General features: G+C 44.3%; 1 protein-coding gene across 1 annotated transcript; it reads left to right on the top strand.

Moving 5' to 3' along the window:
• The first annotated feature begins 714 nt into the window (after positions 1-714).
• Positions 715-24667, top strand: LOC120847368 (uncharacterized methyltransferase-like protein SPBC21C3.07c). Its single transcript, XM_040219081.2, has 3 exons — positions 715-1248; positions 15465-15624; positions 23560-24667. The coding sequence occupies exons 1-3, from the start codon at positions 715-717 to the stop codon at positions 23733-23735; spliced, it is 870 nt and encodes a 289-aa protein (XP_040075015.2). The 3' UTR covers positions 23736-24667.
• Positions 24668-25132: the final 465 nt, after the last annotated feature.

The raw sequence follows: 25132 nt of genomic DNA, 5'->3' as shown, positions 1-25132 counted from the left end.
ATTGCTATTTCAAAGCTATTAAAGCAGTCTAAAATATAGCTTTAAAATTGAACCTTTTTTGTAATACTCGAGGAGATCACTACATATTTATTTGCAATGTAAAAAGAAACGAAAAAAATCCAGCGCGGCTAATCTTGGGAGCATTTTCAGCGGCAGTGTTTTTTTTGTTTGTTTTTTTTGTTTTTTTTTTATTGAAGAGATAGGGCTTTAACTTAGATGACCTCGAGCAATTCGTAAAAAAATGATTGCGAACGAAGATATTTATTTGCAAGCACCCCAATACCGCATTAAAAAATGTTTTCAGATATTTTTACATAATTGTCCCCGGCTGTGTTGAACGAGCGTTGCGATCCCAGGTGTAAAGATAACCAGCTCGCATGTTTAATTTTGCTCCATGTACAGGCGGTTTTGAGACGCATATGCCGGTCATGCGAATTAACCATCACTTCGTGAAAAAATCTCTATCCAGTTGCGCACATTTTTATTGTCCTCGCGAACATCCACTCTCTCCTCGTGGTAAGAAAAAATAGTTAATTACTAAATTTAAGCGTGCGCCTCTAGCCACAGGCAAAAGCAAATAGGCAGTGCCATTGCACGACGTCCCGGCATCCTAACACAAGGCCATTTTTTTACATTCAGTCCTCCCACCGCTGGTGGAATAAACTAACCTTTAATTTTTCATTTCATCGTTCGCTGCTCCTTTAACACCTAATGATGGCTAGAACAGAAACTGGCAGTTCCACACTCGAGCCGGAGCTTTACATGGATATTACCGAGGCAGACTGGCTTTCGGCGGCAGCCGTTGAACTGAGTATTTTGCAAGTCTCCCTACCCATCGACTCCGCTGGAGGACAACAGTTCCTGGACTTGGGCTGCGGCACTGGGATCGTGACGCGCGACGTGCTGCTACCCCGTTGCCCGCCATTCAGAAGGATCGTGGCCGTCGACGCTTCCCGGGACATGGTGGAGTACGCCATGAGGCACTTCGCCCACGTCAAGATCTGCTACGACGTCCTGGACATTGTCGCGGATGACGTGTCCGGCTTCGTTGAGAGGTACGGCCAGTTTGACCGCGTCTACTCGCAGTTCTGTCTGAACTGGATCAGAGACCAAGCAAAGGCCCTCAAGAACGTCACCAAGCTGATGAAACCGGGTGGTGTTGCCTTGTTTAGGTTCTACGCATCTACACCGCTCATGCGATTTCGTCGGAAATTGGCTGGGATGGAGCGCTGGAAAAAGTACGCGAAGGTAAGTTCATTCTCGGTTAACCTTTCTCGGTTATGTCGGCGGTTCTTATCACCCTCTTGTTTGTTGCATTTGTTTAAGTCACTAGTTAGATCAAGGTCAAAATTTGGCTCGGTAATCTGGAATTCATGTTCTCTTGGTCAGGCAACTGAAATGAAAAATGTACAAAAGCGGCTGATAATAATTGTGTATGACCGCTATATTGCAAGAGGTCTTTTTATCATTATAAAACGTTACTTCAACGGTTAGCATTATATAAACTTGCCGTCAGGAGGCAGTCCAGAGATTTTATTTTTCTTCATAAAGTTGTTCATGGTCACGTCAGGTCAATGGATTTACTACGATTCATTGACTTCCATGTTCCATCAAGAGCCAGCCGGAATGTATTAACGTTTTATGCATCTTGCTCGTCCCCTGTATCCCCTTTGTCACGGATTCAATTGGCCTTGAAGAAGGAATGGATGTTCACGGATGGATAGACTTTCGCCTAGAATACATTTTTTTTTTTTTTTTGTATTGAGTATTTTAGTTTTCGCGGTATTTGTATTTTAGTATTTTGTGCACCACAGCGGAGACTGACAAGTTGTTTGTGGGCACAGAAAATAAAGAATTATTATTATTATTATTATTATTATTATTATTATTATTATTATTATTATTATTATTATTATTATTATTATTGCCAAAGATCAGCATTGCTCCAGGTAAAGCATAGGAGTCAGTGCTGTCAGCCGAAAATTTTTAGGAAAGGAAGATGCATTTATTTTATTTTATTTAAAAGCGGTTAACGACCGGCTTTGGTGACTGGTTATTGACGTGACGAGATGTCAGATCACGTGACCACGTAGCGTGATATTAGCTTACGCAGCACTGCCACGTCTCCTAACTGCACGACCTGACACCGTGACTTCACCAACCGAATAGGTTTAACACAATGCTGCGCCGCCTTACATCCCTGATCTCGTTAAGCTAAATTTGGATGAAATACGATGGAAATTAAGTCACAAACTGATATCAGATATCTTATAAAAGTAGTGACCAATTTCCAAATATACCTAAAAACGGCAACACAATCCAGCTTCGTCATATTCACTGCGCAGTTACTAGGTAAAAGTCGCACGAATGCCCAGCTGGCTAAAAATGGCGACTATGCTCGAGGAGTGTAAGCTAGATGAGCTGCGTGCTGTTGTGCGTTGTTTGCGGGCAAAAGTGCTTCCTGCAAAAAAAAATAGTCAAGAGCAAAAGTTTCGTGTTTACGATGAGAAGTGTTGGTTGCGTAAAGCGGTGCAAAACTGGGTTGAGAAATTCTTCCAAGGGCGCTCAAATGTTGTTCACGAAGAGCCAACTGGTTGTCGTGTTGTAATTGCGACTTAAACAAAACTCTGGCGGGCACGCACATGCCTGAGACAGCAGCCCCAAACCTTTTACGCAGCAGGTGTTGGGGTCACTGGTAAAGAAATGGGATCATTCTTCTTTGTTAGGATGCCGAATTTTCAAATTAAAAAGCCACACCGCTTTTTTTGTTTTTCTGTAAGCAGAATTTTGCGATCGACTGACTTTCCCTCGCAATACTGCCCCATTCCGTGTTCCCTGCGTTGCCCCAGCCCCTAAAGAGGTGCATTCACCGACAACCTAATTATGCGCATGGCGTAGCCCATTAACATCACGCTTTTGATTTCGTGATTCTGTCGCCGGCATTGTTGCAGACCGATACCCCAATTTCGTTGGCCGAGAAGTGATAATAAGGTGCGCTTGGGACTCTCCGCTCCCGGCGTTTGTTAAGCTACATTGGAGTTACAATAAGAGGCGAAAAGCAAGCGGATGCTCCGATTACTTTGCACATCAAGTGTGTTCACTTCGTTCAACAAATTTGCTAGGCCAATTTTGTTGCATCTGAGAAAAGTTCTAGCATCACAAACGTTTAGCGGTACACTGAGTTTCCAGAAGCCACACGCGTACGTTCATGGCGCTCTTCGTCAGATAGTTTAACGCGTACCATGGATACACTTCTGTAGTTGTTGCTAGAAGGAAGCGACACTACCGCTAATTTGGCTGATGAAATTGGCGATCTTCCAGAGCTTGCTATAATCTCGTGCTCAACTCCCTTAGTACACACAGGTGGTCGAGCTCCTCCTCGCCTACCCCTCTTGTCGCATAACCTCCCATTAACTAATCAGTGCCGAGCACATCACTCCTCCTCTCTCACCCGTCAACTAATCAGTGCCAAGCTTTGCGGCCACGTTTTAGAGCGCAGCACTTAGGCGTCCAGGTCCGGCTTGAGCGGCGTCGCCGTCGCCTTCGGCGTAACCGCGCGTTGCATTATGGGACATTCCCATAATGACGTCACACGTGACGTCACACGGTTCATGAGTGACCTCAGCCATTACGTCACCGCGCGTTGCATTATGGGTAAATTTTTCCGCTAAATTTATCAGAATTTCCTTGCTAAATTTAGCTGAAAAATTTTCCCACTATCTTTAGTGGAAACATTTCCCCGCTAAATTTAGCGGGAAATTTTCCCTCCAAATTTAGCGGGAAATTTAGCGAAAATTTCCCTCTAAATAAGAGGAAAGCAGGAGAGGAGGAGGGGAGGGTACGGATGAGGAGGAGGGGTATACCCTCTTCTCTGTACCCTCCCCTCCTCCTCCTCAAGAGCTGCTCTCTAACTCGGCGTTACACAGAATTGTAAACGACTTTCATTTTTTTTAAATCTGGGCTTCACAAAATCCCGAACACCTAGCCAAAGAACGTTTCACGTAAAAGCCGTGAAAGCTGCACTAATTATGTTTGTTGCTTTGAGTTATACGGTCAGGGGTACATTATATAGGAGGATATAATCGCCACAATCACCATACGGCAAAAAAAAAAAACAGTATAACTTCTTCCTAAGTGAATTATGCAACAGGAAATCCTGGATTTCTTGTTGAAAACCGGAAATCCAGCAGGAAATCCAGTAATATTCTCTGTACCATAATCCGGCAAGTGAAATTTTATCTTTTTTGTTTTCGCTAAGACAGTCGGCTATTTAAATAAAATTTGTTAATTAACATTTTATTTAGTAAAAATCAACATAAGGTTCTAATTAGAAACTTGCCTAGCGTCGTCGAATTCAACTAAATCAGTCAAAATGAGAAAGAGTTGGAGTACGTGAGATGCACGATGGAGCGATAAAGTTACTAGTCTTGCAGGAGGAGCAAGGTTACCGGTGCGATAAGCGGCCCGCGCGATTTGGCCATCTCTTACCATTCGCGTTTTTTCACACCAACCTTCTGGCGGTTGCACGAGAGGTAACTTGACTATCTCCTGCGATCCCCACTCGCTCGGTCCATCTGAAAATAACTGACGCATTGGTTTCTGGTGAATCTTCTAATTGAAATCGTGTTTATTTAAATTAATTAAGAAAAACTTAACAAAATGTACTTTGGGAAGATTGGCGTAGTGGTTATGTCCTCTAGGCCGTACAACTCACCTGCACAAGCGGCATTGCTTTAGCTTTTGAGGCTTTTTATAAAAGAATCAGGTTAAGCTTAAAAAAAATTAAAAAAAAATCCGGGATGTAAACTTTTTAGCTAGATTTTCATTTTTTTTTTCTGTATTGGTCGCATCCTAATCAGGTAGATACAAGAATATGTCACGTGACATTACACGACCAGTGATTGTGTTCATAGAGGGTAAGATAGCTCAGATAGGCAGGAGATCAAAACTGCAAATAACAATGGTTAAAAAAATTAAAGACGTCTACAAATATCTTTAATGCGAAATTAGAGCACAGCTCTTGGAATATTTTGATTTTGCAATATACCGAGCTCACAAATTTCAGGAAGAGAGATCTGTATGTACAAATGTAGAGTTCGTACTGCTACGCAGCCAATATCAAATGTATATATAAATATACTAATTATTTATTATATTGTTATTTATATAAAGAGGAGGAGGGGAGGGCACGGAGCAAGGAGAGAGGAGGGTATGTAGCACGAGGAGGGGAGGCTACAGAGGAGGGGGAGGAGGGGGAGGAGGATATGAAGAGGGAGGAGGGGAGGCTACGGAGGACGCTCCCCTCCTCCTTCTTCCACTTTCTCCTCCTCCTCTTCCGGCTACGCCGCAAAGCCCGGGAACAAGCGCCTGAGAGCTGCGCTCTAAAATAGAGTATGGTGTTCTGTAGCTCAATCCGATTCTCGTCGCCAGTGATAGATACGAGTCATGCCTCCATAACTGTCTTATATTTATGTTCATAAAAATATTAACACATTCATTGCAATATTGCCCGATGGCGATGCGGGTGTCTTCGTAATTAAATCAGAAAAATAGTAGATCACTTCGCTTCATCTTAGGACAGGAGCCGCCGCACGTTTCTCGAATTCCAATCCCAGCATGCTCCAACACAGCTTCAACTCAAAGAGGTACTGGCTTCTCGTAACGAACACCACAGTCACATATTTCGCGGAAAAAAACATTTCATGAAATGAGGTATTTATTTTATGAAATGTCAAAATAATTTTGTCTCAAGAGAGAATATGCGTGTTTCACGTCGTGTGGCGCTATTAAGGAGCCACAATGTTTCTTGTTCACTGACAGAGTTTAAAAAACGTGTCTTCAGTCTCTAATATATTGTATATACATGTAAGTAATTGTTTAAGTAGTTATTGAACGTCCAAGAGCCAATAATACTTTGAAATAAATAAGCTCGATACCTCCTTTGTTTTAAACATAAAAAAATTATGCCACTCATTAAAAAAAGAAAAGTTTGGGAGGTGCTGAAGTCGAACAAACCATTAAGTCAATAAAGCACCGGTTCGGGCAGATAGGCGCTTTTTGTGTGCGGTTGTTTCTCACACGGGCAACAATCAGGAGCGAGAGTCGTAGTCATAAAGGGTCAAAAAACAATGCCTAAAATATAATTAGCACCTTTCGCACTTTTTTATTGATTTTTGTACACGTAAAAAATAAAATAGAATAAAACACAGTTTAATCTATAATCATTGATATATTTACACCTTATTTTAATCATCGAATTTTGAGAAGTATATCCTAAATTTCAGTAAGCGTATCAAAAAGTGGTTGTACGAAACACACAAAAAAAAAATGCTTTTATGCATGTAAAATCAATCAAAAGTGACGCGGAGGTTCAAAATACACAAACTCGGCTTTAAACCTTAATTGTTCTTGTTTTAATCAGAAATATTGATCTAGCATAACACAACTTTGATTTGGAGGAGGCAAGCCGTCGTAGCTAAATTTTGTGTGACCTTAATTTTAACGGTTACCAAGTATTTAGTGGATATACAAACTACAGGAAATGCCTTTCTTTTGTCTCCTCATATGTACTTGTTGTGTGCGACGACGAAAAAACTGTTAGGTATACGCGACTTATTGTGTGGGTAGCACAAGCTTTTTCGCCGTAAACCAAATCTTCGGAGTTGCGTAAAACGTGTAGTGCACATTTAGTTCGTCGAAAAGCAATCCAGTGAAATGGGCCAGTTAGCAGAGCCGGTTCGCTCATTTCGCCGCCACAGCCGCGGTTGCGGCCAAGGGAGATTTTTATGTCGCGTGACCACACCTATGGGGACATATAAGTACATAGCGTCCCTGCCTAATAGCAGAGAAATCCGTGTCGCTTCAAGCATAAAATTTCAATTTTGCTTGCAGAAACTTACCGCAGAGGCTTGTAGTTCGGGTCCAAGTAACCGCTGCATTACGCTTTAGGAGTGGCAGGTAACGTTCTGGCCGGGAAAGGTCAATATAAGCCAAAACAAGAGATATCGTGGGAGACCAAAGCAGGAGCGTTACATTTATCTATCTGCACAAGCTACGAAGCTTTCGGCCTCTACCCGTATCGCCTTTAGTGTTCAAAAAATTGAAAGTAGAAATACGACATAAGACTTCTAAGAAAACAGATCTAAGCACAGGACAAAATAGATTACAACAAAGACACTGCGGCCAGCAGTAACCATGCAACTCATATAAGGAGAGAAGCAGGCAAAGAGATATCTTAACACAGAGCGAGAATACGTAAGAAAGAAGCGAGTAGATACATTTCAAGAGAACAATAGTATCTCGAATAAAAAGAAGCAAATTTAAAGCACCTTTGTTTCCCATTACCGCACTATTTTTGCTCGAGACTCATTTTCGTCTCCATCCAAAGACAGGAGTCTCTCTTGTCCGAAGTACCACTAGTTGAAAAAGACTATCTACAATCTAAATACTCCCATTGAAATGACTTAAATTGTCATGAATATAATGTAAATGACCAACGGAAAATCCACAAAACCAGATGTTTACAAGAACTATTTTTTTAAGAAATGGGAGAGTCTCGTTCCGGTATCACTGCAGGTTTTCGAAGAATCCTACGAAAATGAAGGCTAGTCTCCATCCTCTCAAAATGAAGACACGGTACTAATTCTTAAGTCGACATATGTGTCAATCAGGGTGTCGAACCGGAACCGAACCGAACCGAGAACCGGAACTGGAACCGAACCGGTATTTTTTTCCGGAACTGAACCCGAACCCGAACCGTTATAGTGTTATGTAGATGAACTTGAACCGGAACTGAACCGAAAAAAAAATAACGGTTACCGGCTCATGTCAAAACGGTTCGACCACGCGCTGCTGACAATGAATGTGCTATCAATGCCATTTGTTTTTTAAGTGCCGTCAACTGACACACACCTCGCTTACATATTTTTCTTCTCCACTCAGTCTTAGGAATATAAACGCTGCATCCATGAATCTTGACAAACGCTGCACTCATGAATCTTGACATAGGAACCAGTATTGCGCTGGTCGCGGCTTGCACGGAAGAAAAAGAATTGGAAGGCTGTGCAAAAAAAAAAAATCGCGTCACGGGATTTTATTTTCCTACAATCTCGTAAATCCTAAATGCTGCTGTGTGCTCTTTTCATAACACGTTTCTAGAACGCGCGAGTTCTTGAAGCTTGCTTCCATCGGAATGAGAAAAGAAAAGGCTGTGGAGTTTGATAATAATGCATCCGGTTTCGTTTAGGCACTTAGAAGCTAACATATTTGTGAGACAGCGAACTCTTCTATTTTAATATTTATCCTATTACGTCCTTCTGGCGTTGCGTTCGGTGAAGTGTTTTTCATATTCCGTATCTTGTTTAATGAAAACATCTTTAAAGGGTCTAATTTGAGTTACCGAAGGCTAGTTCAAATAAAGAAAGCTGTATTTTCTCCCCACTGTTCCTTCAATTGCTTACACGCCGAGGTAGCGGGATAGTTAGCGAGTTCTACTGGCAAGTGGGTTTGTAAGGAGGTCGCGGATTTTACAGCTACTGCGTCGGACCCAATTAGATGAAGTCCGAATGCGTAAACGTCGGTGAGGTAACCTTTGAGTGCACATAAAGAAACCATTCCTGGTAGAAATCCCTGAGCCTTACACTACGATGTATCCCGTTTCGTATGTGCTGATTTCAGATGTTTTATTTGTAGTTTATTTTGATGTTGCAATTTGTCATTCATAATTTCCGAACCGGTTCGCGAACCGGTTCAGCGCCCCGAACCGGTTCGCGAACCGGTTCGCGGATCGAATTAATCGAACCGGAACTGAACCGGAACAAAATAAATTTACCTGAACCTGAACCGTAACCGAACCCGTATTTTTTTCGGTTCGACACACTGGTGTCAATATTTAAACATGTGGACGGGTATCGACCGATGAGCTTACTCAATTATGACAACAAAATTTTCGCAGGAATCCTAGCCGGACGTTTGCAAGATGTGATACTTCTGATAGTTGGAGGCCTCCGAACCTGTTCCATCAAAGGAAGAAATAAACAAACGAATATCCACATTTTTCGGACAATAGTAGGGATTTGTCAGAAAACATATGAACCTGCGGCACTCTTACAACTCGATCTAGCAGAGGCTTTGGACGAGATCAAACGTCCCATTCTTTCAGCTCTTGTCAAACATATATAGGTTGAATAAAACATCGAGCAGGAAGTAAGACTCTGTTATACTGGCATTTAAACAAAATTAATAGTTAACCAGATTCCGAAGAAATCGGTAGCAGTATAACGCTAAGTCAGCCTACGCTGCCCAATGTTGCCATTTGTCATCGACCTTAATCAGGAGTCTCTCTGCATAAGAATAATTGGAGACAGCGGTGTTCAACGTTCTCGTCCTCACAGCTGTGATGTCAAGCTTCTGGCCTACGCAGGTGACTTTGTGCTGGTCTGTACCGAGAAGTGAAGCATAAAAAATGCGATGTCATGAATTTCCAACTACTGTAACACCTCGAGTGAAGCTGTCAACAACAAAAAAAGTTGTGAACCGTGGTAAACGGGGTAAGGCACTACCGCGTTTACCTTTGTAGACGTTCAGGGGTCCACAGCGAAGCCACAGGTCTTGGGAGTGCCGTTCAGTGCAATGGCCAAACAAAAGTCAAAGTGGGACACTTTCCAGAAACGTTAAGACAACGGCGTGTATGTGGAACATAAACTATATTTTAGCTTTCAGTAGAGTCGTAGTGTGCAACATTTTCTTCCTGTCAAAACTAACGTAGCTTCTGCAGCGTGTGCATTGTTCAAGAGTTGCAGCTAATGTATTGAAGGCAATTTTTTCAACATTCATACGGAGCTTATCGTAAGAGCCCAGAAAAGATTGAATTTATTTCAACGAAGTAATGATGGGGAACTAGGCCTAGGACACATCTTTGTGATGCAACTAATTGCCAGATGGAAGGTTTTTAGAGGAGCAGCACACTTTCCTGGAGTTGTGAGAGGAATTATTTTTAACTAAGTACACGGAACCTCCAGTATTTAACGTAACAACCAGTTGTCACATAACGCTAAGAGGCTTCTGCAAAGAAGTCGCAGACACCTTAGACTTTTTTAGAGCGAGGTTCGACCAATATTTTTAGACACATGCACTTAAAAGAGGCTAGTTAAGCATATTCTATTTTCATCGTTTCCAGATACAGGGTTTCGCATTGTACATTATGCCCTTCCATTGAATTGCAAAACGGGCGTCGTGTTAAAACGTGCCAGGCTAATGCTAATACCACCGAAGTATAAGACTTTTTTTATCGGTTTCACTCTCGTACCATACCTGCGAAGGAATGGCTCGACTCTCGTGTCATTAAAGTATATAAAACAACAAGTTGTAGTCTTTGCTAAGTGACTAAAACTTCCACACCTGCTTTTGTCCTATGTGTTGACTCTGTGTTATTTTAGTACGTTTTTAAGAGGACACTGAAAACGGATTTTGATGTTGATGAAACAATCACTTCGTTATTTGAATTTTCTTGAACATAGTGATACCATTCAAAATATCTTAGTAGTGCTGGGACTCCACAATTTTTTTTTAAATGCGTATAGTTGATAGAGAAGCAGGCGCGGCGAAACTCTCCTGGGTAAATTTTAAAAGTATAGCGCTTCAGGTAGGTAAGGGTACATTGACATGTTATGAAAAAGCGATGTATAGAAAGCAATAGTTCAACACCTTAGTCGTTCACTTGATATCATATAGGTTATACCCTCACCCGAGGAGGCAGCGAACGTAAAGGAGAGTTGTTATCCTGTAACATTAATATGATGAGTGCACATTGGTTCTAATACGTTCGACACCGAGCATTGCATTCATCATTGGTATGCATTATATATGGTCAGTATCAACTTGTAAATACTGCAAAAAAAATGTTTTCCTGTGAAAAAAAAAAATACTTTGCTGTAGTCTAGTGTTAACAAAGCCGGAGCTTGTTGTCGCGGCCTGCAACTTAAGGGTTCGAAAAGCGCCACAGCTAAATGTTTCTCTTTTTCAAAGAAATTTATATTTTGTGCTTGCGTCCTGTAAACCTTGATCTTTCCTAGAAATCAACCACTTGGACAACTACGCCGTTCACTGTTTTTATTGTTTGTCCCACACATAGAGTTATTCTAATGTACGCTAGAGGTTCAACTCCCGCTAGTGTGCTGTTACAAATCGAAGCAGACAGCAGCCAGTCAAAAAGTGACTTCTGATAGTACATTTAGGTGAAAAATTGCGAGTGCATTGTCTTCCTAAGCATGATTATAAGAGCAAATATCACAATTAATTAGTGCATACTAACTAGTTTGGAACATTTCTCAGTCACGTAGCCAAAACATTTGGTCAGTCACGGCTTTTTCCTATCAAATTCGTGGGATTAAACAGGGGACTAAAACCGCGTCAGGCATTGATCTGCACTGTCGGACACCATTAGCGCGAACGCCACATCGGCGCCCCAGGTAGCACAACGTGGGCTCCAGAATGGGGGCCGACCGGGGGTCCCACGCGGGCAGCCAACGAGGGGTCTAGTTCGGTTTTGCAACTGGGGCCCAAGTCGGCCCCCCTGGGGCTGCCCACCAGGCTTTCCTCATGGGACCCACAGCGGGCTTACTTGGGCAGTCCACCTAAGTTTTTATCGAGGAACCTAGCAGAAAGTCGGCTCTGAATGGTTGGCCGATATGGGTTCTACTTGTGCAGCCCACGTGAAACCCACGCCGGTTTTACAAGTCGAGCCCAAGTGGGGCCCTTTTGGGCAGCCCGCCTGGGCTGCCTCGGAGGATCCACAAGATGCCTATTCGGGCAGCCAACATGGGCTCCCCTTGTGAGACCCACACTGGGTCTACTTGTGTACCCCGCGAGGGCCTTCCTCGTAGGGACCACAGTGGGCCTACGTGGGTAGATTCTAAAATTTAATTTTGTGCGGAGTCATTTCTAAATTTCCAAGCGGCGTGGGTATTGCAGTGCATACCAAACTTAGCATGTCACACATTCTCCGTGCGCCTACTGGAAATCTTACTATTTTGATAGATAAATAAAACATTTTGAGCAAGCTCATAAAAAATAGGGCATTTCAAGTGTATACATTGGATCAATATCTTTGCATATTTTTATATAAAATTCATTTGGACAGGTAATTTGGATATATAAAAAGGTCTAGTCGTCTACGGACACCGAATTCTAAAACATACGATATTCCGATGAGCGTGTTTCAAATTCAACCTCGAACTCAAAACTCTTCGTAAAGAATCCACCCCACGTAAAACGGCCTTCTCAACATACACGCTGAGTAGTAAGGTAGTAATAAAGTTTATGAACCCTAAAGTTTTTCGCTCACGGTTAGGCTTACAATCCTCGGTGATTCAATATCAAATTCGGCCAATCTCATGTTGAATTTTCAAAAAGCACAGAAAATATTCTTAACATTAGCGCAACGTGCCGTTTTGGGAGTTGCACAGGTAGTCCAAGTTGGGAAGGCCCACGCTTTGCCCCCTTGGTGCCCATACCGCTGCTAATGTAGCTCACGCGGAGCCCAGGCGGGACCCACAGGGGTTTAGCTAAACGCCCCAAGTCGGGAAGGCCCACGCTTTGCCACTGTAGAGCCCAAATCATTGCTGACTTGGCCACTGCAGAGTCGAGGCTTAATAAACGGGGTTTTTACTTAAGCGGCCCAAGTTGAGCATGCCCACGCTTTGCAGACGTGCAGCCCCCATCTTCGTAAACTTGGCCTACGCAGGAACGAGGTGAGATCCACGGGTGTTTCACATCGGCGGCCTAAATCGGGTATGACCACACTTTGCCACAGTGCAGCCTACGCCGTTGCTAACTTGGCCCCCGCGAAGCCGAGTAGGGACTCAAGGGGGTTTCACATGGGCAGCCCATGTCGGCCATATAGCACGCTTTATCACCGTACACCGTTGCTAACTTAGTGCACGCAGAACAGTGGTGGGATCGACGGAGAATTTACATGGGCACCTTAACTCGATCACGCTCATGCCTAGCCGCCGTACAGCCCACATCACTGCCATTGGCCCCCGTAGAGGCGAGGTTGGTCCCAGGGAGTATGATATGGGCATCTCAAGTTGGGCATGCCCACGCATTCCTGCCACGGAGCCCCCATTTCCGTAGACTTCCCCCCGCAGAACTGAGGTGGGGCCCACAGGGTTTATACATGGGCAGCCCAAGTCGGACATGCCCTCGCTTTGCCGCGGCGAAGCCCACGTCATTGCAATTCAGCCCCATGCACGGTCCATGTAGGACCCACTGGGTTTCACATGGGCATGCCCAACTCGGGCGTGTCCATACTTTGCCCCTCTGAAGCTTACATATGCGATAACTCTGCCCCCGCCTAGCCAAACTGGGACCCACGGGAGTATTGGTGCCCTCGCATAACCGAGGTGGTTTCACGAGAGTATTACAACGGCAGCTGTTTCAAACTTTGCCGTCGCATATCCGATGTGGGACTCAACGGGGCACACCGTGGGCAGCCCATATTGTGCCTGCCCACTCTGCGCCCACGTGGGACAAACTCGGATGTCGTAGGGGCTTCCCTAGAGTCCACTGCCCACGTAGGACCCGCATGGGCTCCACTGCTTGTGGTACCAGGAAAACCAAAAGAGACGGCAAGAATTACGCAGTAACACTGGATCAGTAACTTCCTGCGCATGTGGAGTATCAAAATAAATTTAAGGCTACGTAGTATAGTTGGATTTACGATAAATAAGCACTGCTTCATTCGTTCTGCTCATGACTACGTGCCAAGATGCTTGTTATGAGTTGAATACGTTACCCGCACGCTCAAAATATCTGAAAAAAAGGAGAATGCAGAGAACAAGTGTCCGATGAAAGCTGCTCGGAATGGGAAATAATGAAAATAAAATTATTCATAACCCACGTACTTTACACTTGTCGTTTTAATTGTTTTAAGCGCTCGTAAAGATGCACGACGGGGTAATTTTTGTATAGTGACAGGACGGGCATATTTGCAATATTTAAGCGCCACAGAAATGCTGGCAAACCTTGTACACACTTAGATTCCTTTCGTTTTTGTTTTTGGTTAGAATCGTTGTTCGGTTTTACATACCTGCTATGAAACAAAGATTTGGACCTTAAATATAACGAAGTTTAATATCGTTCACTGGTGAAGAATTTGGGATTTTCTTTGCTGCTAACCGTCTCGGGGAATGAGACAACACAACAGTCCAACATCACGTAAATATTTAATGACAGTTATCACCCGCGCCGCGATCCCAAAAGCCCCATACTCTGTGACGGCCCTTTATCAGTGGCGGAGCGTGGCTTGTTTGGCCAGTTTTTTTCGGCACCGCTCGCAGTGCAGATGAACACTTACGATTGTCGGAGGGGCAACCTGGGCAAAACGATCTGAATCCCAAGGTTGCCCACAAAAATAATACTGTAACTAAAGCAATTACACTTTTACAATGATAATAAAGGTACATACTACTCGGTACGACCGAATTAACAAAAGCGATCAATGGTATTTTGCAGTGAAGAAACTGAGTGGACGAGCGTTTTCTCATAAGAATGCACAAGAGAGCCACAAAACTAGACCGGTTGCTGCCTGCTTCAATTTGCATTTCGAAAGTCGCATACACACTTGCGCCAGTTGAACCTCTAGCGTACATAATAATGATTCAATGGTCCCGCCTGTTGGATCCACACACCAGAAGGAAAAAAAAAACATTATTAAGCTTAGTAATGCGCTAATACAACTGTTCCATACTGCTCATTAAAGGAAGTCCAAGATGACAGCATCGGTATGACTTCCATAGAAACGGGGCCGAAACAAGCATCTTTTCTCTAGCAACTACAATTTTACGTGTTTCTGAATATGCAAGGCCCTTGCTACGGCTCTTTTTACAAAGACAGTCTGACGCCTACCTAATACTAACACACTGTGCAGTTGTGTTTCTTCACAAATTGAAAACTTCCACGAACAAAAGCAAAAAAGTTAAGTTGTGGCGCAATATGAACCTAGAACTTGCACACCTCGACGACCATTCCCGGTTATCTTACCACTCGACTGCAGCAAAAGGCGAGCAGCGTCACTGGCGTAGATATACTGTATAAATAGAACGCCACTGCTTTTGTCTCGCGTGATTCCACCTTTCTTTCGGCTCATATTTACCATCCCCGCCTCTAATTTTACCTGCCGCTCTTAAAACGTAAGGCTGATGTTAATAGGACTCGAAGTGGAAGTCTCTGAAATCACTTTCTGCGGGCGAATTTGAACTCGTGCGCTCGAAGCGAGCCGGATTCATCTGCCATTGGGCAGGGACGTTCGATACTACTTCCATGTCACTATGGAGCTGGTCACGTGACATAAAAAAATCTCTCTTGGCCGCAATCGCGGTAGCAGCAGCGAGATAAGCAAACCAGCCAGGGGGATCTTGCAAAACCTTCATTTTTAACTCTAAATATGTTTTGTAACCATGCAGATTTGTGAAGACTGCATTCCTCCAAGCCTCGACCATATTGGCAGAGAAGCGCTCATCTCTTACATGTTGGGTCTTTTGAAGAACGCCGGACTGACCCCTTCGATTTGCGATGTTAAAACGGACCGGGATTCTTTCTACACCAACCCAGGGCGCGTCATTCGTAAGTACGCATTGTGTTCCTTTCTAGTGAATGCTGAGTTTTTGCTTTTCATATACAAAAGTGTGATTGCAAATAGAAACTGTTCTGCAACAGTTGATCTGATTGAGAAACCACTTTAGCAGACATAAACTAAGATTTGGCATAAAAAGAATTAGGATAAAGTACCTCACCCATTTTTCCCGCAATACAGCTTCTTCAAATGTCCATCAAGCAACATTGGCCGTCGCCATTACTTGGACACGAGCCTAGCGATTGGATCCGAGTCTTCGCAGAACGCTGACACAGCCCTGGGGCCCTAAACTCGTCAAACGCAAAGTTGGAGCCGAACGTTTGCGGAGTGCGCCGGTTGGACGCCGGCGAAGAAAGCGCGAAGTCATCGTCGTGTTTTGCCAATCGGTGGATTTCGTCAACTTCGTCTCCAACTTTGGGTTTGACAAGTTTAGAGGCCCTGGTGCCGAAATACATGGTGAAGGCGTGTGAGCGAGCAATGACGGACAGGGGTTGACGCGGATTTTTTTTTAAATGATCGACTATTCCAAAGACGGTTGTAACAGTGTATGTGATGCAGCGTCCAGCTATTGGCGATCGCTGTGCCGCCGTTTATGGCGCCGCGGTAACTCCAGCACCACAACGCCGGGAGCGAAACGTAACCGAACGGGAGCGCTGCCTGCAAGTGCTCGAGCTCGGTCTCGCGGTTTATGTGCCTCGTTTGCAATGCGAGCTGAAAGAGGAGGAGGAGAAAGCGCGGAAAGTCAACGAGCGTACCCAAGCTTTTCACAGCCTCTCCGCCTGCTGTTCTAGACAGAGGACAACGCGATGTATTCCTACTGAGATCAATCTGCGCCGGAAGGATCCGCCATTAAACTAGAAATGCCCCCCATGGCTTGAGCTCTTTCCTCTCATAAATCCAGGTAATCCGCGGAGAAGACGAATTACTTTCGCAATACTCTCACTTCCTCGTGAACGATCAAACTAAACTCAGAGAGTTGAATCGGTTACCGACTCAACTCTTTGACGTCACCGCAGTGCGGTGGCGCTGCTGTCGGCACTGCAGTTGAGCAAATGCTTCGCCCCGGGCGAATCTGGTTTCTGGCCAAGCGCGGTGTCTGCACGCGCAGCGAAAACTTTGACTTGTTTGGAAATGGTATGTTAATGTATCGAGCGCGTCGCTGACGTGTCTTTAGGTTCGCTCCCGTGATGTGACTCGACGGAGGAAACCGTACCTACTAGAGCAAGATGGACGGCTGGCAACCGTGTATAGGCTTTGTTTCAGCTTACGTCCAGACGCAGCCGACGCTACAAAATAATGGCACCAATCAAGCAGCGTCCTATGCGCGAGTAGCTGGGTTTTCTTCGTTTATGATTGGTTTATCCATAATAGAAAACGCACAGAAACATGACAAACACCATGTAATGCGTTTTTGACGCCGTCTGATTGGCTTAAAGTCCGACCAACGAAACCATTTTCCGCAAGGTAGGAAAATGGCCCTCGCGCCCTCCTCTTTTCACCCTCTCCCAAAAATCACGTGACGGCAGGGGCTCGTTTTGTGTCAGCTTTTTCTGTAGGGATAATCCTCAAAAACCGCGAAATGAGCGGCTAGCTGCGAGCGCAACAACGACCTTGAGACGTCCAGGTGTCTTCCCTCGTTGACGCGGGCACGCTCAATCCGCGAGATTGAGGAAGCCAGCGCGACCGAACGCTTTTTCCCATGAGCTGCAGGTCCGAGGCCGCTCGGTCGGTGGAGATCGAGGGGTCGTGGTATGCTGGGTTCGTTCCAGCAGCCGCTTTCTGGCATCGCGCGGCTGCTGGAACCATTCCCGTGTCTGCACAAGGATTGGCTTGCGCAATAAAGGGTTCAGGTCGTTGATAATACTTTTATTTTCTAAACTTATAAATCAAGTGGCTTTCCCTAATTTCTTCATTACTGTTTAAAACACATCTCCTCTCATAGGTTGTTCATCCCATTTTGGACTCTTTTGCGTATTTATTCGTCCTTACCTCTGCTTGATGACTGTGTGATAACTTGATAAAGACCTTTAAATATCAGCGCGGGCTTGCGCGATCAACGCTGTCCCGGATTAACCCGAAATTGGAAAGATCGGCGTCAGGAGGAGTTGAAGAAGCAAACCGTAATTCTTGCTTCTAATGAAGATGCCACAATCGTATGATCGGTTTATGCTTCACTTGCCTCCACAGCACCCCATCGTTTGCACTATCGCAACTTCTCAGTAACATAGCTGCATACCACATTTTACTCATGGTTACTATAGATGTGGCCCCATAGGCTTTCCCGTTATGAGCGAGTCGACTTTTTAACGACCGGCGACTCTCCTGAGTGAGAATAAATATTATCACCTTCCCACAACATCCACCCCTTTCTCCCCCCTCCCTTTCTCGAGTTGGGGAGATATCAGGCCACTCCAGGGAAGCAGCCTGCAGTCTGCGCTTTTCGGCTACTCATTTCCAACACATTCGAACGTGGAAGTAAACACATCGCATGAACGACGCCCAGTTAATTTGCAACCTAAATAATGTGGCTCTATACTGTTGGGACCCAATCAATTTCATCATCAATCATTATTCGTGACGATTTCATGGTGAAAGTGTGTTCGTCGTGATGCCACGAAAGTGATTGATTCAAAGTTTTGCTGAAATACTCGCTCCCGTGACGCACTAGTGCGAAAGGTCAAAGCACCCGAGGCAGTGCGTAATACTTTTCAACTGTCGTTGACGATAAAACATTTGTGGGAAGTGCGTAAAATTGTTTACGCACTTCCCACAAAATTTTTAAAATCAGCTTGCGAAAACCGTTGCTTCCCCCCTCTCTCTCTCTTTCTTTTTTTTTTCGCGCCACTACAAAAAATAGCGGCCGAACAATGAAATTCTATCAAAACCTCGCTTCTTAGAGAAAGGACACCAGGCTATAGGGTAGTGAATCTGCCAGGAAGTTTGTAGAAATAAAGGGCGACCATTGAATCTAGCCTTCTGCACATCATGCCCGGGATATTTCCATTTTCCTTCCACGCGATTGGAAGGCAAGACGCTGGGGGAATTTATGTGCACTAACATGCTGCTTCTAAAAGAAAGTACCAGATTTCTTGTGCATGTCAATCTACATGTAAATAGTTTAATCAGTGTGCACAAACATTCGCGGCCTGGAGGATGACATGGAAGCATGGCGGAAAGCAGCTTGCTGGAAATATAAGTCTCTATTGCATTGCACTGGTGTGAAAAATTATTACGTATTTTTGTTTTATTTCTGTGCGAAAATAAAAACAGCGTTTAGAAACCGAACACTGTGTGCTTCGAGGTGCGCCGAAAGGACATAAAGAACCGGGACAACCTGAACAATACGAGGCGCCTTGCGTCACTCAGCTTTTCCTGGTTTCTTGTTTTTCCGGAGCCTTTCAAAAGGGGATGAAAAATTATGAACAGATTGACCCGACTTGCCATATTAGAGCAGTTCATTTTCATTACGACAGGCTCTCTTAGAGCGTTCTGCATAGTTCAGCTTGTACTGGTCCGTTTTTATTTTCGGTTCTTTTCAAAAAGTGAGCTCTAAGCTACTGGACCAACCTACAACATTCAAAATTTACGGAAGCGGAGAAGTTTTGGGAGGGCAAAGCGGGCAAGGGTTGCACGCCTCTCGAACCACCGTCCGTTACCTTTGCTTAGCGGCTGGGCTTTGCGAGCAGAATGCGAGCTTGCTCGAGTAACTTGGATCCGTTCAGAAAATAATCCCCTCTAAACAACCATCTCCGCCGCTTTGGAAGAACGTAAGTGGGCGAACGAGACGCCTCTGGGTTTTGCGTCACGCCTGCATTTCAAGGGTCAGACTTACTGGTTCCCGACATTAGCACGATTGACGGCACCGCCCGCGTCTTTGATTGTATATTGATACGGAAAAGAAGGAGAAGAGCGCGACGGCCCGCGGCCGTAGTGCGTTAATTCTGGCTCGCACTCTGGCGGGCAATTAGATTAAAAAAACTACCGCTGAGAACCACCCCGTGTACATACTCGAAAACATGATAAGCATCGAATAGGAGTGAACGTAGACGTATAATGATCCGATACAAAGTTTTGCTTGATTCCTAAACGAATAATACCATAGCCAAGTACACCTTCACATCAAATAGTTAGACAGAATTGAAGAGAAGATTGTGTGTTTCTTGAAAGAGATTTCGGCCGCCTTCTATCCGGTCCGCTTTTCTATAGGCCCCAAATAACGTGGGCAAATCTTTCCGTTGCATTTCCACTTCTCCGCTTCCGCAGTTAATGAATGTGGTAGTTTGGTCCAGTGGCTTAGAGCCCACGTTTTGAAAAGAACCGAAAATAAAAACGGATGAGTACAAGCTGGACTATGCAAGACGCTTGAAGACAGCCTGTCGCAATGGAAATGAACTGCTCTAATGTGGTAAGTCGGGTAAGTTCATAATTTTCATCCCCTTTTGAAAGGCTCCGAACAAACAAGGAACCAGGACAAGCTCTGATTGTCCCGGTTTTTTATGTCCTTTCGGCGCTCCTCAAAACGCACAGGGTTCGGTTTCTAAACGCTATTTTTATTTTGGCACGGAACTAAGACAAACATACGTAATAATTCTTCACACCAGTGCAATGCAACAGAGACTTCTATTTTCAGCAAGCTGCTTTCCGCCATGCTTCCATGTCATTCTCCAGGCCGCGAATGTTTGTGCACAGTGATTAAACTATTTACATCTAAATTGACATGCACTATAAATCTGGTAATTTCTTTTAGAAGCAGCATGTTAGCGCACATAAATTCTCCCAGCGTCTTGCCTTCGAATCGCGTGCAAGCAAATTGGAAATATTCCGGGCATGATTTGTGCAGAAGGCTAGCTTCAATGGTCGCCTATCATTTTTACAAACTCCCTGGCAGATTTACTACCATATAGCCTACTGTCCTTTCTCCAAGAAGCGAGGTATTGATAAAATTTTGTTGCTCGGCCGCTATCTTTTGTAGTGGCGCGAAAAGAAAAGAGAGAAAGAGAGAGGAAAGCAACGGTTTTCGCAAGCTGATTTTTTTTATTATTTTTTTTTTAGCCATTGCGATATTTTGTTGTCTTTCGGTATGCTTTCGTGGTGTAAACAATTTTACGCACTTCCCACAAATATTTCATCGTCAACGACAGTTTTAAAGTATTACGCACTGCCTCGGGTGCGTTGACCTTGCGCACTAGAGCGTCACAGGAGCGCGTATTTCCGCAAAATAAATACGAGGACCTATTTCTCCCTTTGAATCGACCACTTTTGTGGCATCACGACGAACAAACTTTCACCATGAAGGCGTAACAAAAAATTATTGATGATTAAATTGATTGGGCCCCAACAGTAGAGCCACATTATTTAGGTTGCAAATAAACTAAGCGTTGTTCATGCAATGTGTTTACATCCACGTTCGAATATGTTCAGAACGAGTAGCCGAAAAGCGCAGTCTGCAGGCTGCTTCCTGGAGTGGCCTGATATTTCCCCAACTCGGGAAAGGGAGGGGAGGGGGGGGGGGGGAGAGAAAGGTGTGGATGTTGTGGGAAGGTGATAATATTTATTCTCACTCAGGAGAGTCGCCGGTCGTTAAAAAGTCAACTCGCATATACCGGGAAAGCCTGTGGGGCCACATCTACAGTAACCATCAGTAAAATGTGGTATACAGCTATGTCACTGAGAAGTTGCGATAGTGCAAACGATGGGGCGCTGTGGAGGCAAGTGAAGCATAGGCCGATCATACGATTGTGGCATCTTCATTAGAAGCAAGAATTACTGTTTGCTTCTTCAACCCCTCCTGACGCCAATCTTTCCAATTTTGAATAAATCCGGGACAGCGTTGGTCGCGCAAGCCCACGCCAATATTTAAAGGTCTTTATCAAGTTATAAAACAGTCATCAAGTAGAGGTAAGGACGAATAAATACGTAAAAGAGTCCAAAATGGGATGAACAACCTATGAGAGGAGATGTGTTTCAAACAGTAATGAAGAGATTAGGGAAAGCCACTTGATTTATTAGTTTCGGAAGTAAACGTATTATCGACGACCTGAACCCTTTATTGCGCAAGCCAATCTTTGTGCAGCGACGGGAATGGTTCCAGCAGCCGCGCGATGCCAGAAAGCGGCTGCTGGAACGAACCCAGCACCCCATGACCCCTCGATCTCCACCGACCGAGCGGCCTCGGACCTGCAGCTCATGGGAAAAAGCGTTCGGTCGCGCTGGCTTCCTCAATCTCGCGGATTGAGCGTGCCCGCGTCAACGAGGGAAGACACCTGGACGTCTCAAGGTCGTTGTTGCGCTCGCAGCTTGCCACTCATTTCGCGGTTTTTGAGGATTATCCCTACAGAAAAAGCCGACTCAAAACGAGCACCTGCCATCGCGTGATTTTTGGGAGAGGGTGAAAAGAGGAGGGCGCGAGGGCCATTTTCCTACCTTGCGGAAAATGGTTTTGTTGGTCGGTCTTTAAAGGGTCGCAAAATTATTTTTCGACTCCTTCCTCCTTAGCTTTCCTCCTCAACTCAAAAGCGCAATGAGAAATCACATGGTCGTGACGTGCTTCGGCACCGGTGCGATGACTCCAAGCTTCAACCGTGCTTTTTAAGCGCACCATGGAACTTGGCTTACTAGAATGGAAAGTTGGGCGAGTTGGTATGAATCCATTTTGAAAAACAGCGCGAATAACACACGGACAAGAAGGAGAGAACTGTGTGTTCTCTTCTTCTTGTCCGTGTGTTATTCGCGGTGTTTTTCAAAATGGAGCCTGGCATTCACACGTGATGAAAGGCGCCGTCACACCCCTTATTGGACAGAAACGCGGATTCAAATATTCGTCGACGGATTAATAGTTGACGAGAGCTTCCGTTCGAGGGACGCATAATCGAGTGTAACGCGTGAGCTGGGGCCAATTGACGTGCTTTGTGAATCGCGGATGTATCGCAGTGAAAATGCGCAGAGCTTTCGAAGGAGAGGAGGTACAAAATAGCCATAAACTGAATTTTGGGCTGGGATAAATGATTTTATTTTAGGATTTTACTAATGAAATATAGTTTATTGGCCCAAAAGAATAGAGTGGATAGTCAAAATATTGTGTTTTTTTGGGAAAAGACATCTAAAAATATATTTTTGTAATCCACTACATTTGTTTTACCAGAAATAACGTATGTAATTCCTTTACACTATTTTTATTGGCCCACTAAACCAAATACGATTGGTAAAATCCGTATTTAAAAATTATTTATTCAAGCCAATAGTTTAATCCATGGTCCCTTTACGGTGAAGCAAAGGATAATCATTGAATAAACGAGCGCTGGGTGAGCTTTCAGCGGGCACTCGCATTTTCGGGATCCGAAAGCACCGAAAACAGTTAGGAGCAAGCCATATACCACATTGTGTGTTTAGGAAAATCAGTGGAAAATTTTCACTTGTTTGAGGAAATAGATGATTACATGATTCATCATCCGCAACACTTTTACTGCCGATAAAAAAGTACCCTTATACATTGCCAACTCAGAACGTCCAAGGGGAGACGAAAGACACAAGTCCCTTGCTAAGCATGTCATTGCCATCTAGTGGTCGAATTAAATCGGACGCTATGATGAAACAAAGTTAACAGGCAGAGCGCGAATAAAAGAAACCAAGAAGCACCGATTTGCAATGTAAATAATGGCTTTGACTTAACATTGCGATTCGCACCTGGACACGAAGCATAATAAACGTTACGCCGAGCACTGTGGCGCAGCTCGCATTTCTAAGTCAAAGTGTCATCTATGCTACACAATGTCTCAGAGTTCTTCCATAGAACGCAGTAGTCCGTGTTTGCTAGGCAATTAAAAATAGCAAAATTTAGGCTTCTTCGGGTTCGGTTTCTTCAACTGCTAGGACTCATGTTCTCTTCTGTATACTAAAATTGATATTTCTGCTATTTTTGTCAACAGAAGACTTGCAGACCCTGAACCCATTGAGAGCCTATCTGACGCGGGAAGAGCTGCCGCTACTTCTGGAAGATGCTACAAAGGAAGGAATCCGGCTGTGGGCTGACAGGGAAGCCGGTGGCTCTTTGCTAGACTTCCAGGTCTTTGTTTTGCGAGCCTTCAAGCCTGGACCTAAGTAGCGTACGAAATACCGTCGGCAGATATTGATCTTTGTTTTTGGTGGTTTATTCAGTTATGAATTGTGGTTTCCTTTGTAAAAAGAAAAACGCAAATCAGCATTATGTTGTGCTTCTCCAGCTAGATGAGCGGTGATTTAGCGGCTGAGGTGAATATATTTTATTGTAAGAGATATGTGTGGTAACGTTGTTGGAGGCACTGGTGTCAACGCGCGGGTTCGGTAAAACTCGCTTTTTACGAGTAGTAGTGAAAATAAACGTTGTTTTTTCAGGACTCTAACCTCGCATTAGAAAAAGAAGCCCTTTTTTTCTGTCTTGCCGAGATTATACCACACAGCAAAAAGAACTTATATTTCAATATCTCAGCGAATACACCGGTATCGGAAGCCACGTTTAAACACAGCTCAACGTCTGTTCTCTAGCGAAAACCTCACTCAACCCTACCATTCTAAATGCGTAGGACTTAACGTTTATGATAAGGGAACGTTGCAACGACACGTAAAAGAACATCTAAAAGATGTGCATGAATGTTCCAATATTTCATATAAATTACGGCACGTTTTTCTTTTCTTTTATCAAAACGAGTCAAATCCAATGTTACTGCTTTATCATACGCGCGGTTTATGCACCGCTGTTAGCGTGCAGTTTTATAACAGCCAGACAATGTGCACATCGATTAATGCAACTCGTTAAAAAGTAGTTCATCCCTTCCTTTTCCTATTAAAAAACGTCATTGTTTGCACCGTGCCGTGGCCTCCTATATACCGACAAAGCCTCAAAGATCGCCAAACGAAGGGGCCGCCAAAATGGGAAAGGTGAAGCGACAGAAAACGGATGAGAGGAGAGCCACATTACGGCGCCCTAGTGCCAGGAGACGCTGAAACACACTTCTCCCGAGCGAACAAGTCTGCTTCGGGTCCTCGCCGCTGCAAAAGCTGTGCGCTGACGTCTTTGTTCCTCGACAATTAGCTCTTTAATGCTCTGCGCTACCAGATTATCGCGTTCCATATCTGCGACCGGGTACTCCATGGTTCCTTCGTCGAACTGCCAGGCTTTGAGAGTAGAGAGGAGGCTATGACCGTTCGTTTGAACGGATTGTGGCACCTTCCAATTCGCGCACGTTGCTTAAAAAACATGACATGCCTTACCAAGAATATTCCCGCCACGACATCTTTCCGTGACTCCTGGCTAGCGCCACGTAAACTATTACAGTATGCTTAATTCATGTAACCGTGTTTTGCCCGTTACTGTGCACAACTTATTTGCATTCTTATGCGCTTTAGTCCGCTGTTTATAACCTTTTTTTGTTTGTGTTGTATTTTTAGTACCATTGTTTCACGCTTCCTTTATATCTTTCTTGTTCTATTGTTTGTGGGCTCGGCAAACATGCTGTAGAAATT

Source organism: Ixodes scapularis, unplaced genomic scaffold, assembly GCF_016920785.2.
Source record: "Ixodes scapularis isolate PalLabHiFi unplaced genomic scaffold, ASM1692078v2 PGA_scaffold0__279_contigs__length_252992795, whole genome shotgun sequence".
Classification (NCBI taxonomy): Eukaryota; Metazoa; Arthropoda; class Arachnida; order Ixodida; family Ixodidae; genus Ixodes; species Ixodes scapularis.
Note: the sequence above shows the minus strand (reverse complement) of the source record. Positions and strands in the feature narration are given on the sequence as shown.